Source organism: Tubulanus polymorphus, chromosome 5, assembly GCF_964204645.1.
Source record: "Tubulanus polymorphus chromosome 5, tnTubPoly1.2, whole genome shotgun sequence".
Classification (NCBI taxonomy): domain Eukaryota; kingdom Metazoa; phylum Nemertea; class Palaeonemertea; order Tubulaniformes; family Tubulanidae; genus Tubulanus; species Tubulanus polymorphus.
In genome coordinates, this window is record NC_134029.1 from 4,219,708 (window position 1) to 4,234,266 (window position 14,559).

Consider the following 14,559-nt stretch of genomic DNA (forward strand, 5'->3'; position numbering starts at 1 on the left):
TGGGTATTTTAATGCGTGGACGTAAATGTTTCTTTGTGACCAGTTTCTGCTCGACCGAAATGATTTTCCCTGGTTCGTTGTACAAATAGTCGCGTCAAGCTTTATCCGTATTTGTGGGGGAAAAAACCTCATGAACGGCATCAGCTGATTTCGTTTAAAGCTTGATTTTAATAATTTTTTGACTCTGTGTAACGTCCTGTCTGCTATAGATGAATGATAAACAAGGTTTTTAGAATACAGCGTCTTGTCAACATTAGAAGAGGCCTTATATCCCCGCGCGGTGACGTACCCCTTACTACATTAGAAAGGGTCTTTAAATGTAAATATATTCTACTAGATGATATAAATGTGCATTCTCTCACACACTTCTCACAATAATCAAGTAATTAATTTTTTGTGCATTTAATAATTAATAAACGTTAATCGATACAAACAAAAAAAATTCACAAAAACCTCGGGAAAAGTTTTATTATATCGACGACTAAAAAAAGTATATATATATAAATAGATATATAACGTATGATGTCTGGGAATGAGGGGGAAAAAATAACCAAGTGTCGTGTGTCCAGTGAGCATCAATCTCTAGATGTAAATCAATCTTACTGCGATGTAGTGGTTTTACTGTTATTTGTGATTTGGGTTTCCGATTGAAAGAATGAATGGACGTATGAATATATTCATCCTAAAGATAAATGAAACAAAATGATAACGATATTTTACTAACGGTTTTTTTGCGCAAGATAAAAAAAAATGATGTATAATTATTGTATATGAAGATGATGTGTTGTTTTTGTGTTTTGGTGAAACTCGCGGCAGTGAGTTGTTGGATCAGTGTGCATTCTCTTCTTTTAGTTTCATCGTAAAAAAAAACGTTATTCGTATTAATCATTATTAAAACATTGGTCGGTTAGTTTTTGTTATGTTTTCATTAATTCGCGGGTTCGTTACTGCTTTCTGTCGCGCGTTTATCCGTACCCTGGTAAACCGGTGTGATATACATCTATTTATTGGTTGCCGTTTTTGCCATCGATGTATACGTTAGGCTTAGGCAGGTTATACAGGTGATTGGGTGGGACCGATTCTCGAATGCACTGTGGCAGATTGCTAATGAATGTATTCAGGTTTTCGGATTACTAACTCGTAACCGGCCGGTTTCGCTGGTTTCCAGATAACGCTACTCCGGTATAGGTAGATTGTAATCTGAATAGAATGCGCCAGTGACCGATGGAAACTGGCCTGAATTCCGCAATACACTCAACGCATCGGGAATAGTAACTTACATCACCTGATACAATGCCCTACCGCATTTGATTGAAATCTGCCTGGTGCTTTTTTCAATGATTTCTGGATTTGTGATCGCCATTGATACATGGAACTCGCACCGAGGTACCAGGGTACGGATCAACGTGACTTACATGTCGGATATTAGGGGTCTAATGTCTTCACTGTATTACATACAATACGTCAAACTAAACATTTAATATAATTCAAAATGTGTGTTTAAATGTATATAGGAAACTGATATACAAGTATGATTACACTGAAATATCTACAGTAAATTGAACTAATAATTACTGATTTAGAGGTAATGGATATTCTGCCTTAGTACAACACTACTTCACTTCAACTGTTCATCCTTCCACCTATCTCTCTGGCTCTCTCCCTCCCTTCGGCTTCAATGAAAATGTTTAACTTTTATGCACACACACAAAGATGTCTTGTGATTTTGTGTTCTCAGTAATGAGTAAAATAGATAAACACCACTCAGTTGAAATGAAAGTAGGGTTTCGTTAAAACAATTGTTCTTCTTCCAACAATGCCACATGACTGACTAGTGCGTTATTTTGGACTTAGGTCCGGGTTTATATGTTTGTGAAAATATCTAAATAAATGAGAGAATGGCGATATATATTTTATGTGTGATGGAAGAGCGGCGCTTCGAATCTGTTAAGTCTCGAGGTGGGTTTCGCAAAAAAACTAAACCAAGGATTGTGAGTTGAGAATTTTTTGGGAAACAGTGGCTCGGATTGTTCGGGTTTGGTCGTAGTCGATACTGGTTGTTGTCAGTCACAGTTGACATTTTCACTATATAAGGTACCTCGATAAATAGTAGAGATCACAATATGTTGGTTTTTATCTTCAGTCATTCATTTCAACCATTCATCATAGAAAAGGAATTATATTTTGTTATGAACAACGCAGCAATTTCGTAAACAGCATTTGAGTTAAAGTGAGAAAAGAACGGTTGCAGCCATTCCAGTGGAAAGGCTGTTTTTGACAATTGGGTAGAATATTGTCATTCTTCATTCGTTGGACAACAGTAATTGTGCCATAATAATTATTAACTATTATTAAGTTTTGTTTGATCTGAAAAAAATTTACGTTGTAAACAATGTATGTAAACAATACAAAACTGCCACTGACAAATATTGATGAACGTGCTCTGTATTTCTGTATTATAATAAGTTATCTGCTGTCTGGAAGAAGCCGGTTATGTCGAAAACTAAGACTCAATTCATACAATAAGCAGTAGCTGAACGATACCGGTTAGATTTGAAATTCATCACTATATTATAAGTAGAGTATTGAAAAGGTTTTCCTTCCAAGCCCCCGTCCGCAAGAAGAGAAAAATACAGAGGAACCTTGTTGCAGCGAACTTCATGGTACCAGAAAAGCTGTTCGTTATAACCGATAGTTCGTTATATCCAGTATGAAATCAATTGAATTTTCTTACTTACGACGAAATTCTATATTTGTTATATCCGATGAATCGTTGTATCCGAGTTCGTTATAACGATGTTTCACTGTGCGCAGTCTTCTGCTGTTAGCTTCTTACTTCTGAAAGGTCAAATTATCAAAGTCAGCGATTCTTACACAATTTTATTGTCTATAGCAGGACAGTCTTGGACAGGCGAAAACCTTTTTCGATTGGAGTGATCTTGATGCACAGTTGAGTTGAATGTAAATTTCATTTTTGACGATTCTGTATTTTATTGGAAGTCGTGTAAATTTTACATTGCTGGAAAACCACAAGATCGTTAGATAAAAAGTCGCATCTACCCATAGTTTGGGTGACTGTCAAGAAAGTTGAGTCTACGTATTTTCTTCTTCACGGAATTTCTTTTTTGCTTTGACCATTTCAATGTTGGTGCTCTGACGATATAAATTTAATGAATGCATGCTGTGTAGTCGGGGCTTTATCCACAGAGAATTTAAGAAAAAAAACTATGTAAATTGTATTATTATCTTGTATTTTCATTCTGTATTCACGAATATAATGATTGCGTATTGTAGCATACTTGGCTTATAGGGACAAATTCTGTTGGACAAAAAAATAATAAAAAAAAACAAAAAACACCAATTTTCATTCTTTGTCTCATTCATCACTTGTTTGGTGAGGATTCATTTTGATCCAACTCCAATGCGTATTTATCGTTGAATGGAAGAGAGGATTTCCTTTGGACCCTTCGTATCTCACTCGGACCTTCAATAAATACACATAGTGGTGGCATTATGAAGACGGCTCGGGCAGGTGGACTGGGCCGGACTACCACTGATAGAACGTAATTCTTGAAATATTATAACTTCTCAAACTCTAAAACCACCGCAATTTGTTTGACTGTCTGTAGATAAGATTGAATTCATGGTATTTTCTGCATATGAAGCAATCGTTTTCTCTAGAAGAAACATATCCGAAGAGGGCCCTCGAGTTGTAGTTTAGCATTGTTTAGTTGATACTGATGGGCTATAAGGCTCACTGAAAGACCCGTTTTAACTGAACCCAGGCCTGGTGAGCCTAGTAATAACGCTTCGGGGTCTAAAGCTTATTACTTTAGGAGATAGTTGATTGTCTTTGAATTCGTTTTTTATGTGGAAGTTTGAAGTACCAGTATTTACTTTTCTTCATTGTAAGCACCGTTCAAGTATGTTTTTGGCAATTGTTAATTCTGAATACAAAGGAACCTGGAAATGTATGAATCAAAACCTGCTCCTGTACAGACCATATTTTACCCATTTTTGTCACGTTTAGGTTGACCTTTACATGGCCTTTTTGTCATACAAAAATTGTGTATTTTTCATGAACTTGGCAATAGACTAGCTGGGATGCCTAAGTACAGGTTACTATATTTTAACGCTCGGGCCAGGGCTGAAATTGCCCGACTACTGTTTGTTTTCGCTGGTATTGACTATGAAGATGTGAGGTACACTTTATACATCGATGACCCTGAAGAATGGGCAAAGATCAAACCAAGTAAGTTGTCAATATCCTTGGAACCCTCTTCGTCCGGATTAATGTAATGGAATTTAGCTGATTTTTTTCTTTTCAGCAATACGGTTCGGTAGGGTTCCAGTGTTAGAGGTTGATGGGAAGCCACTGTCCCAAAGCCTGGCTATTACCAATTATTTAGCCCGAGAATTTGGTATGTAGCACACATACATCTTGAGAAATTCTGAGAAAGAATTCTCTAAGCCAAAGTTTGTACATAATAGACATCCTGTTAATTGGTTCGTAGTTTGTCCAAATAGGTATCGTCTGTCGCTACCAAAGACATGGCAGACATCTAGACAGAATGTGATTTGCGACCCCTGGCCACCGAGTACCTGAAAATGATATGATGTAGGCCTATTATGGTGGTAATAATGTCTGGTAATCTTTCTATATACGTAGGCTTATCCGGTAAAGATATATGGGAAGAGGGAAGAACATACGAAGTGTTTTTCACGGCCCAGGAAATCTTGGAGAAGTCGTTTGCGTTAACATTTCTAAGTATTGATTCCAGCAAAATGCCCGAACTAAAAAACTACTATGTGAGTATCGACCCATAAACATCAGGGGCCAGTTGCACAGTCGTGACTTAAGTCCAAAAGTGGTCTTAAATCTTAAAACTGGTCTTAAGTTGTTAGATTGGCTATAGAACTAAGTTGGTCTTAAGCTGGTCTTAAATCTAAGTCATGACTATGCAACCGGCCCCTGGCTTCCTATGGAAGATAGTTCTGACAACTTAAAGTCTCACAACTTAGCTCTAGTATTAATTGGGTTTTGGGTCTGTATGTTTGGTTTTCCCCTTACAATAAGGAATGAAAAGAAACGTAAGAAGTTGCAGACGCTACAACAAACTAAAGAAAAAGGATGATTTTTCTTTCAGGCAGAAAAAAGGTCAAAACATTTCGAAACAGACCTTCCAAGATTATTCAGCGTTCTTGAGACACTATTGGAAGATCGCGATTATTTCGTTGAATCAGGGGTACGTGTGATTTGTGTAGATTCGATTTGAAAAACATTAGAAAATGAATCATAGATTGAGCTTCAAACTTTCAGCTCACAGTGGGCGACCTAAACGTATTTCTGGTCACTGACGAGGTGCTCATGTCGGAGAAGAGAGAAGGCAAGTTGGCCGACTTCATGGACAATTATCCGAAAATCCTGGCTCACAGAAATCGAATTGCAGCAATTCCAAGCATTGCTGCCTATCTGGCAAGTCGCCCTGTTACCCTTTATTGAAAGTACTTGAAGTAAATCTGTTGAAATAAAAGTATTATTCCTGCAGTAGAGTTCTCTTTAATGAGATGACTAACATGATAACTAAGCTAAAATAAGAGCTAGTAATTTACAAGCAATTTAAGAACTGTTCTAACTGAGGAACCACATCAAATCCAGTTATCCACGACCATATTCTAAGATTATTTCAAATTTTCTTTTTGTCTGCTGAACAGAAAAAGGCCACTTCCTTTTGGGGCTTTATCCACATGGGTTCCTCAAAATACCGAACCGAATGGACAATGAACCGAAAACAACAAAATATTTCATATGAAACATATAAGATTTCTTTTATTCTTCTTTACGTGAAAAAATAATCATCTTTTACGGAGTTTCTTTGTGTTTGGTTCAGTCGACTGTTCAGTTATTGGAGACACGCTGAAACCAGCAATCTGCAAATATAAGGCAATTAATCATGTGGTGAATAAAGAAATTTCTATTCACAGTTAAGGAAATCAGTAATAGTAATTTTAGTAATTCAATTTCTATGGCGCCCTTTTCTCTATGATACAATGTTCAATGGCGCTTTCAATTAAATTTGTATCATCACCCCAGCCTATATAACCCATTAATTCTATCAGTCAGCGAAGTAACATCTGAGCAGCTGCTAGGCACTCAGGAGTCATTTATCAGACCAGGTACCCATTAAATCCTGGGGTGACGAAAGGCAATGAGGAAAAGTGTCTTGCCCGAGGACACTACGGTAATGTAATGGGTTCGAACACATGAATTGGCTGCTTTCCAGACTCTCACGCTCTAACAACTCGGCCACACCGCTCGAAATTCACTTCAAATCAACTTACATGAGGTTTTACAAGTTCTACTTTCAGTTTCTGATGTTGTACATTACTCCGATCGATGCTGACTTGAACGATAACTGGATCAAATATCTGTAATTTCTCACCACTAGAAGCCGTTTGACAGGCATTCTGAAAAAAAAAGTACAGAAAATTTTACTGTAACCTTAGATTCACTACATATACAGGGTTCTAAGATATCTGCAGTGAGGGCTGTTTCTTACAAGAGGTTCCTTTTACTAATCATTATCAGTAAGAATATCAAGATACAAATAATCTAAATCCCATAACTATTCAAGAAAAGAGTCAGAATTATGCTTAACCAAATACTAGATAAGATAGAGCCCATTGACTAAAAGGGCTTTCAGTTAATTAGGTGGCACAATGTCTCTTAAAGAAGATTGACTGAAATCAACAGGCTTAACTATATTCATCATATTTTCGTCAAAATGATCAACAAACAAAGTCTTGATCGGCACCAACCTCTTCGTCATAAACAAAAGACACTTTAGAATCTTTCTTATCGAGTTTCAGAGTTCCTTCCAGTCCGTATTTCGGGATGAGAACCTGTATGGCGTTCTTACGAACGAACAACACGTAGGCTTCTTCATCTTGAACACGTAATTTGAAGAAAAGCTACAAAACAGAAGCAAACAAACACGTTTTGCGACAAAGATTAATAAATATACATATCAGAATGTTCATGTTCATATTGTCTTAAAATATCTACCTGTGTATGAAGACCGACAGATGCTCGGCCGGCGTACTGCGCCATCTTGTGTCGGTAATTCAGATTATTACAGATTTGTTGAGTTTTACGTTTATCGAGTAATTCAGGATACGATGCGTCTGCTCCGATTGCTACGGCGAGCAAACGATGAACGATGATATCAGAATACCTGAAACAAATACAACAAACGATGAATGGCGTAGAAATTTTTGTCTAGAAATGTTAAAGAACTTGTTTAGAAGGGCGGTTTGATAGGCCACAACTTATATATGTTTCTATTCATTCAATTATATCTAGTTCTCTATCAATTCTTGTGTTCGAAATTCGACAAAACATGAAAATGAATAGTCAAAGCTGTTTAATTTGGATCAGTTTAACCAGGCTTCTGATCTTATCTGGATATTATTTTCAGCTCAACTATACATCAATTGGATTCAAGAGGGTTTTATTGTACCTCCGGATAGGTGAAGTGAAGTGTGTATAGATCGGCGTGGCTAATCCGTAATGTTGATATTCTTCTTTATCGACCATCCCACTGCTGAAGTATACGGCTTGCATCATACATCGCGTCGTTACGATACGTAACATTGTGTTGAAGAATGCGTTTTCCTCGATGACTGCTTTATCTAACGATTCGGCGAGTAATTTACCATTACCAACATTTAAACTGAAGCCCTGAATATAAAAAAAGGTTACTTATATAAAAACTTTTGCAGGGTATATATTTAACCCTTCCAGTGCATCTATTCTGCAGTGTGGTGTATAGATCGATGACGGACTTTGCTGGATTGATGTTATTAGTAATTAGTTTTGATCTCTAATGAAAGATGGCAGCATAGCGGTGTAGATGCATTATAGAGGATGTAGAAATGACAAGGGTGTCAGTCCCTCTAAAATCCCTTGGTGAGAACACTAATGTTGACGCCAACTAGATTATAGATTATATTGTTGCTTACCATGATTTGTGCAGCGCGTAAAAGTGGCTCAAAATTCGATGGTGGAGGTGAAGGATGTCGCCGTAGCAGCGCACAATCGGAGAATTCTTGCAGAATCTTTTGTGCTACAGATATATTTGCTAACAACATGAATTCTTCTACCATTGAGTTTGTCTCCCTAGAAATATAGAAATTTTACCATTTTGAAATGTTCAAGTTACTGGCAAAATGACAACTATAATATCAACCAACAAACCTCAATTCTTTACACTGTACATCAATCGGATCCGCAGTTTCACTATCAACTTCGAACCGAATTTCAGATGAAGCCAAGGTCAATGCTCTGAAAAAGTCAAGTACATAGGTCAAATTTAGCCTTGTTATACAGGTCGCAGTTTTCATCAAATGATTCATTCGTCGTATCACTTCCCATGACTTGGGTCCAGAATCACTGGCACACTCACCCATTTTCAATTCGTTTCTGTTTAAGGATTTTCGCTAATGAATTCAGTCGTCTCAGACTATTAGACAATTCATCATTTCTTGATTTATCATCTATTATCACTTGAGCCTCTCCATAGGTCAGTGACGCCTGTATAAATCATAGAAAACACAATATACCTCAATATTCAAGAATAAATAAGCCTCTGAAATGATTATTGCCATTTCTAAGGATATTTTAGGACCCTGTACCTTTGAATGGATGACTGTTTTCATGAATTTGGTGTTGACGGTCTTAGCTTCAGGAGTCACTTCCCAAAGAACAGAAAATGCAAATCTGAAATGAATATTCAAATAACTATTCATCGAAAACAGTTCATCGGAAAATCTATAAATGGAAATTGCCGAAAAGGATGTTGCATACCTTTCACCATCAGAGCGCAATGAACACAGATTAGAACTTAGTAATTCTGGTACCATATCAATCCTCTAGAAATAATAAGTAAATTAGTGGATTTCAGGCAAATATCAATTGATAATTGATAGAGAAATACTGAATTTAGTGAAAATACCTTATCACATAGATATACAGTAGTTCCCCGACTCGCAGCTTCTTGATCTAATGCATTACCAGGTCGAATAAAATGAGACACATCTGCTATATGTACACCAACCTGTAACATGAAATCAGCAGATAGTCAAACCCTAAAATACAGTCACTCCGCCTAACATCAGGTTTTTTCTGAGAACGGAACATTCGTATTTTGCCTTGGAACTACGTAGTCAAAAACTCCTGATATACAGCCATAATCCTAAATCACTGCTGTAGGCGGTATAGTGAGGGCTGACTAAATTTTATTCATGAAAATGAATTGTTAAAATTGTGATCTGTCCTCAGTGAATCATTGTTACCTCATAATTTCCATTTTCTAATACACGACAGTGAAGAGCGTCATCGATATCAGTACAACCTGGTGGATCTACGCTACATATTACTACATCACGCAAATCAACTCTACTTTCATAATCCTAGAATATAATCGCGGCAAATATAATCTATTCATAGTCATCTTCTTCACTAACGAAGACGACCGAATTGAGTTAGTGTTACCTCGGGAGTGATAGTCCACGGTAGTTTAGGTAGGAAACTCTTCACAGCTGTGGAAAACGATGAATGAGGAATGTCGTGTTCTAACAAAAGAACTTCATTCTCGGTATCTTTGTCACCAATATCACCGAGTTTACGCACAAAATGACCCTAAACGGTGATAAATTCACATTTGAGAAAAATTTTAGGGAAAATGGTTCTTACAGATCAGATAATATAAAATTCCCTGATATTTTTCCAGACCCTTGGCCAAAAATTCCATGATTGAATAATAAGATATCCTCAAAAAACAAAAAAATTCATTGAATTCCCTGATTCTGTAAGAACCCTGTAAAGTGTTTCTTTTTTTTTAAAGGAACAGCCAGAGAATGTGGAATCATTTCTGGATTTAGAATAGAATGTTTACCTGTGGATATCTAGAAGTTCGCGGCCACGCGTCGATAGAAACAACAATGCGTTGACCCGTCAATAAAGCCGCCTGTTTAGTTTGAATCCGGATTTTCGGAATTTTACGTTCGGCCGGCACAAATATGTGAAATGTTGCCTGAAAAATTCATTTCGAAAATGAAGATGACACTTTTTGAGTTTGAATCACCGCAAATATTTAAGGATTTCTACCTCACTGATGGCAGACGGTTGCAGTATACCACAGTATTGTCTCCACTTGCGTTTAATGATTCCAACGACTCGACCTGATTTTTGACGATTGCTTTTCGGTACTTTCTTCTGCAATGCTTTGTCCTGTAAGTGAAATACATCTTTATGACACCTGCTTCGTTAAAACATTACTTCAAAAGTCTGAACAATCGCAAACCTTTTCTTCGATGTCGTTAACTTCTTCGACATTCTCATCTTCCAAAACCATCGAAGACGGACAACTCCATTCTGATTCGGGTAATATTTCGATAGCAACGATATCATCCTGTACTCCGCGATTCAGATTCATAGCACCTTGAATAAACACCTGTAGCGAAGAAATAATGATAATAACTTCTTGGTCATAAATGCTTCACAAAATCCAAAACAGATTCATGAATGTAGCGCAGAACTGCGTTCTCCTCAGAGCTGGGTTCTGACAGATCAGGGAATCAAAAATTCCTTGATTTCCCTGACCATTGACCAAAATTTCCATGATTGTCTATTTTAAGCTGTCTTCAATGGCGGCTTTTTCCTCTCAAGAGGTTCACTGTGCCACTAGTCACCAGCAATAAAGATCTGACACCAAAAATTCGAATTCTCTTGACTTTTCCCTGATTTTCCTGTGATCTGTAAGAACCCTGTCAGATGTTCGATTCTAATCTTACCCAATCAGTTTCGCCGCCATCACCGTCAATAGCGACGGATGCTTCGAGGTAATTTTCGCGACTCGCGTGAAATGTTCCTTGTCTGTATTTACCAGCTTTAACCCCGCGCTGCACTGCGGCTAAGTTCAGGTGTTCCGGGTATTGAATTCTATCTTTAAACGACTGAAACAAATCCAGATTTTAGCGATAATGAGATGAATAACTGAATCTATTGCACTAATACTGTACCCACTCTAATCATTAAGTTACAAGACATTCTCTGTTGAATAAGTATAATTATCCTATTGCATATCCGTGTATTGAAAAAGGTCATCGCAACATCGTTGTTGTCACGGTAAATACACAACCTAAAATCATGTTTCTATGGTAATGCTTTAACAACAGTTACTATAGATTCAATACTTACCACTTTATCTCCAATATTAGCCAGTCTGTCCTGCAGTTCTTCGCAACCTACTAAACCGGCGACATACTCTTCAACTGGAAAACAAGCCGAATTAATTTAAAATCTGAAATCTTTCCCGGAACAGCGCACAAAATTACAGAAGTAGGCTGTAAAAGTGAAGTTGACATATTTGATGAGAAGTCAGTTTTAAAACGAAAATACATTTATGGTTGCAAATTTCATAACTGTATCAGCACTTAGACAATAACGAAAAATCTTTATTCTCAAATTCACTTTCAAATTTTCCGATTGATTATATTTACCCGTGAAACTAATCAGCCCATCTTTAATAGCTTTCTCTTTGTTATCTCTATCATTGGTCAGTAGCACGATAGAAGGTGGTTTATCTGAACTCGTATATAAATGCGATTGATACCAAGTCGCTGCTACTCTGATTGCTCTATCATTGCGATCATTAGCTGATTCACCGCGCTGTCGCTCTATGTATGTATCCCTAGTGATTAAAATGAAACATGATCGTTTCCATAGACAAGTGATCGTCTCATTCAATTGAAGAAAAGATCCACAATACAGAGTTAAACTAATAGAGTATAGGCCTGGCTATTAATGCTATGAGCCATCTTCAAAACAGATTTATTGATTAATTATTTGACAGAATTTACAGATTAATCTGAATTGAAAATGGCCGCAATAGCATATTAGAGTTTAGAAATATCAAAATACTCCATCTTTTTGGTTCGATTATACAGGCTTTTTTCTAGACGATTGCATGAATCAAATGTATGGTTTTGGGTAATTGCGGGAAAATTGTATTTCACACTTACTTGTGGTGTTCATTTACGAATGGATAGAAATGTCTATCAGGATTATCCATGATGTCCTTCAGACGTTTGTAAATAGCTCCACTTCTGTGACGAACCTAAAATTAGATAAATGTCAGTATAGATGATCAATTCCCCAGTTTTTAACGATTTCAAGGCAAAAATTCTCTAATAAAATCCCACAATAGGAATAAAATAAGGGTCCAAAGTAGTTCTTTGAGTGTGTAGTTAACATTTCAAAAAGTTTTAACTATATCCCAAAAATCAGGCTATAAGGACATGGTTGAATGAATTACAAGTTCCGGGCCAAGAACAAATCAAAAGTTTAGGGACAACCAGACTATTTCCTATACTAAGCGGGGGAATTTCATGCTAATGTCAGAACACAAAGCGTTTCATAGTATCCCTAATTTAGAAAAAAAATCAGCTCATGACCAAATTTAAAACAAACCTCTTCAATAACTGTCTGCAGCATAATGACATTGGTAAAAATTGCATCTTCAAGTGCGTCAATCTGAAAAGAGTTATTTACAACAACGCTGTGGCTACTAGTACGGACCCGTACGGATTACTCTGGAGGCTATTCGTACGGAACTAGGATCTGTACGCTAATAACTGTCGCTGATTGGCTGATTAACGCTGGTCATGCGTACAGAGGTGCGCGACTTAAAAATTCAAGGAAAGTGTGGAGAATAGAGTTAGAGAAAAATATAGCGGATCCAGCGAGACTCGAACCCGGGCCAGTAAATTACTAGCGCAGCATCATACCACTAGACCACCGAGCTCGCTGACAATCAGTCGAACTTTTTAACTACATAGGCCTATAGCCTCACCTTACCCTAACCCTATCCCTTCCCGTACGAACATTCCAGAGTAATACATACGAATAGCCTACGGAATTATTCGTACGGGTGCGTATGAATAGCCACTTCGTTACAACAAATGAAACCAACACAAATTATCAAGATCTATAAGAACTAAAGAGAAAAAATTAAAAAACGCACTTGATGTAATACGACATTAGTATCAGGAATCAAATAATGAGGATCATCAATCAGTTTCGTTTTTCGCTGCGGTGCCGCTTGTAAACTGCAATTATCATGCGAGCAGTCGGAACACACACTCGAACTGCACCAAATATCATCTCTCAAATAATGTTCCCGAACGATTTTCAAAATTCCGCCCTTTCTCGTTTTCTTCACGAACACCTTCGATCTCAGCATCGACGCGTTGTCGGCCATTTGTCGGTTGTTTCGGTGATCGCTTTCACCATTCGGAAATTTTACCATTTCTTTCGAGTCGCCGTGCTGAAAAAAGTTTTTGGACAAAATTGTTGCGTAGAGGCTGTATTTCACAGCAGTCCTAAATATCGACCAAAACCGAACCTACGTGAAGTGAGCATGTTATTCCAGCCTCGTATTCAGATATAGTGTGTACACACTGAACAGCTGCATGTAGATACTGGTTGATGTGAAATGTATAACGGAGCGATGATGTATATATATAGTACAGCATCAGATACTGTAAATGCATGGCTAATCCTTCCCAGAATATTTCTAAATATGATGAAGTAAAAATCCGCAAACCTTTTCTATCTAATGAAAATGCCTATGCCCTACTCTCAGATCTCAAGGAAAATTTGGCAGTGTATTTCCAGTGGACTGAAATATTAGTCTTCGAATAAATTGGTCAATCAATGCAAATAACCATAGAATAGCGATATACGATAGATGGACATTTCCATTAATACTGAATATTTTGGAATTAGGCCTATTCATTGAAAAATGATTTCGACTTATTCCAAAATTGAGTATTTTGATAAGGCAACTCTTTCTAAGAGGCTATTCTTTTAAGTTGGGCCTGCATTGTTAAGCATGACCAGCGTGATGTTTTAGGCGAGAGGGGTTATTTTCAAAAAATTGGGACCTTAGCAAATACGCTATGGATCTTGAATTATCTAGACTCTCTACCTAAAATACAGAATTCAAAAAGTTTGGTTTTTTCCCACGATGAATTCAAAAAGTTATATTGATAACGGCTGCCTGTGGTAACTTCAAATGTCACCATACATTTCATGCACCTCAGTCGGTCTTGGGAGAGTAAAAGAGACTTTCAATATTTTTTAGGAAATAGTTGTCGGACAATCAATTTCACGGATTGGTTAAATGATCCAAAGTAAAAAGACTTGATTATCGGCGCAAGGCTGTACATAATATCCTACTGTTTCCACAGGTTAAAGGTGTATTAGTTGAACTCGATCCCTAACTGACCAGCTTGAGTACGACCTTTGATAAGACCCGATCAGCCATCAAAAGCAAAAGCAGCGAGTGGCCGAAGGCGTCGTCACCTAGACCGAAATTTCCTTCAAATTTTCTGGCTTTATTTGATTTCTAATAATACGTAGTCAGCGGTTCAGTTCTACAGTTCTGGATCCAGTTCTACTGAGTTTTGAATCCAATTGTACCACAGTTGTATAAG

At 37.2% G+C, this 14,559-nt stretch overlaps 2 protein-coding genes across 2 annotated transcripts; one reads left to right on the top strand and one right to left on the bottom strand.

Annotated features, from left to right (window-relative positions):
* Window positions 1–4,104: 4,104 nt before the first annotated feature.
* Window positions 4,105–5,503, top strand: LOC141905383 (hematopoietic prostaglandin D synthase-like). Its single transcript, XM_074794227.1, has 5 exons — window positions 4,105–4,252; window positions 4,329–4,421; window positions 4,670–4,809; window positions 5,148–5,246; window positions 5,321–5,503. Exons 1-5 carry the CDS (start codon window positions 4,105–4,107, stop codon window positions 5,501–5,503), a joined length of 663 nt encoding a protein of 220 aa, XP_074650328.1.
* A 322-nt stretch (window positions 5,504–5,825) lies between these two features.
* LOC141905034 (exosome complex exonuclease RRP44-like) lies at window positions 5,826–13,382 on the bottom strand. Its single transcript, XM_074793753.1, has 22 exons — window positions 13,086–13,382; window positions 12,533–12,595; window positions 12,085–12,179; window positions 11,563–11,753; window positions 11,261–11,334; window positions 10,855–11,016; window positions 10,365–10,514; window positions 10,169–10,291; window positions 9,957–10,094; window positions 9,554–9,700; window positions 9,355–9,471; window positions 9,015–9,116; window positions 8,867–8,931; window positions 8,695–8,779; window positions 8,466–8,593; window positions 8,258–8,344; window positions 8,023–8,179; window positions 7,521–7,741; window positions 7,067–7,235; window positions 6,820–6,972; window positions 6,343–6,468; window positions 5,826–5,931 (listed from the first exon to the last, which is right to left on the bottom strand). Exons 1-22 carry the CDS (start codon window positions 13,368–13,370, stop codon window positions 5,857–5,859), a joined length of 2,913 nt encoding a protein of 970 aa, XP_074649854.1. The 5' UTR covers window positions 13,371–13,382; the 3' UTR covers window positions 5,826–5,856.
* Between the last annotated feature and the right edge of the window lie 1,177 nt (window positions 13,383–14,559).

Bases quoted from the DNA above. Each gene is read 5' to 3' on its own strand.
- LOC141905383 (XM_074794227.1), top strand. From the start codon at position 4,105: ATGCCTAAGTACAGGTTACTATATTTTAACGCTCGGGCCAGGGCTGAA. The intron at 4,422-4,669 runs GTATGTAGCACA...CTATATACGTAG, and splicing joins TTATTTAGCCCGAGAATTTG to GCTTATCCGGTAAAGATATA. The intron at 5,247-5,320 runs GTACGTGTGATT...TCAAACTTTCAG, and splicing joins ATTATTTCGTTGAATCAGGG to CTCACAGTGGGCGACCTAAA.
- LOC141905034 (XM_074793753.1), bottom strand. From the start codon at position 13,370: ATGGTAAAATTTCCGAATGGTGAAAGCGATCACCGAAACAACCGACAA. The intron at 8,932-9,014 runs GTATTTTCACTA...TATTATTTCTAG, and splicing joins CTGTATATCTATGTGATAAG to AGGATTGATATGGTACCAGA. The intron at 7,742-8,022 runs GTAAGCAACAAT...TTTTATATTCAG, and splicing joins TACGCGCTGCACAAATCATG to GGCTTCAGTTTAAATGTTGG.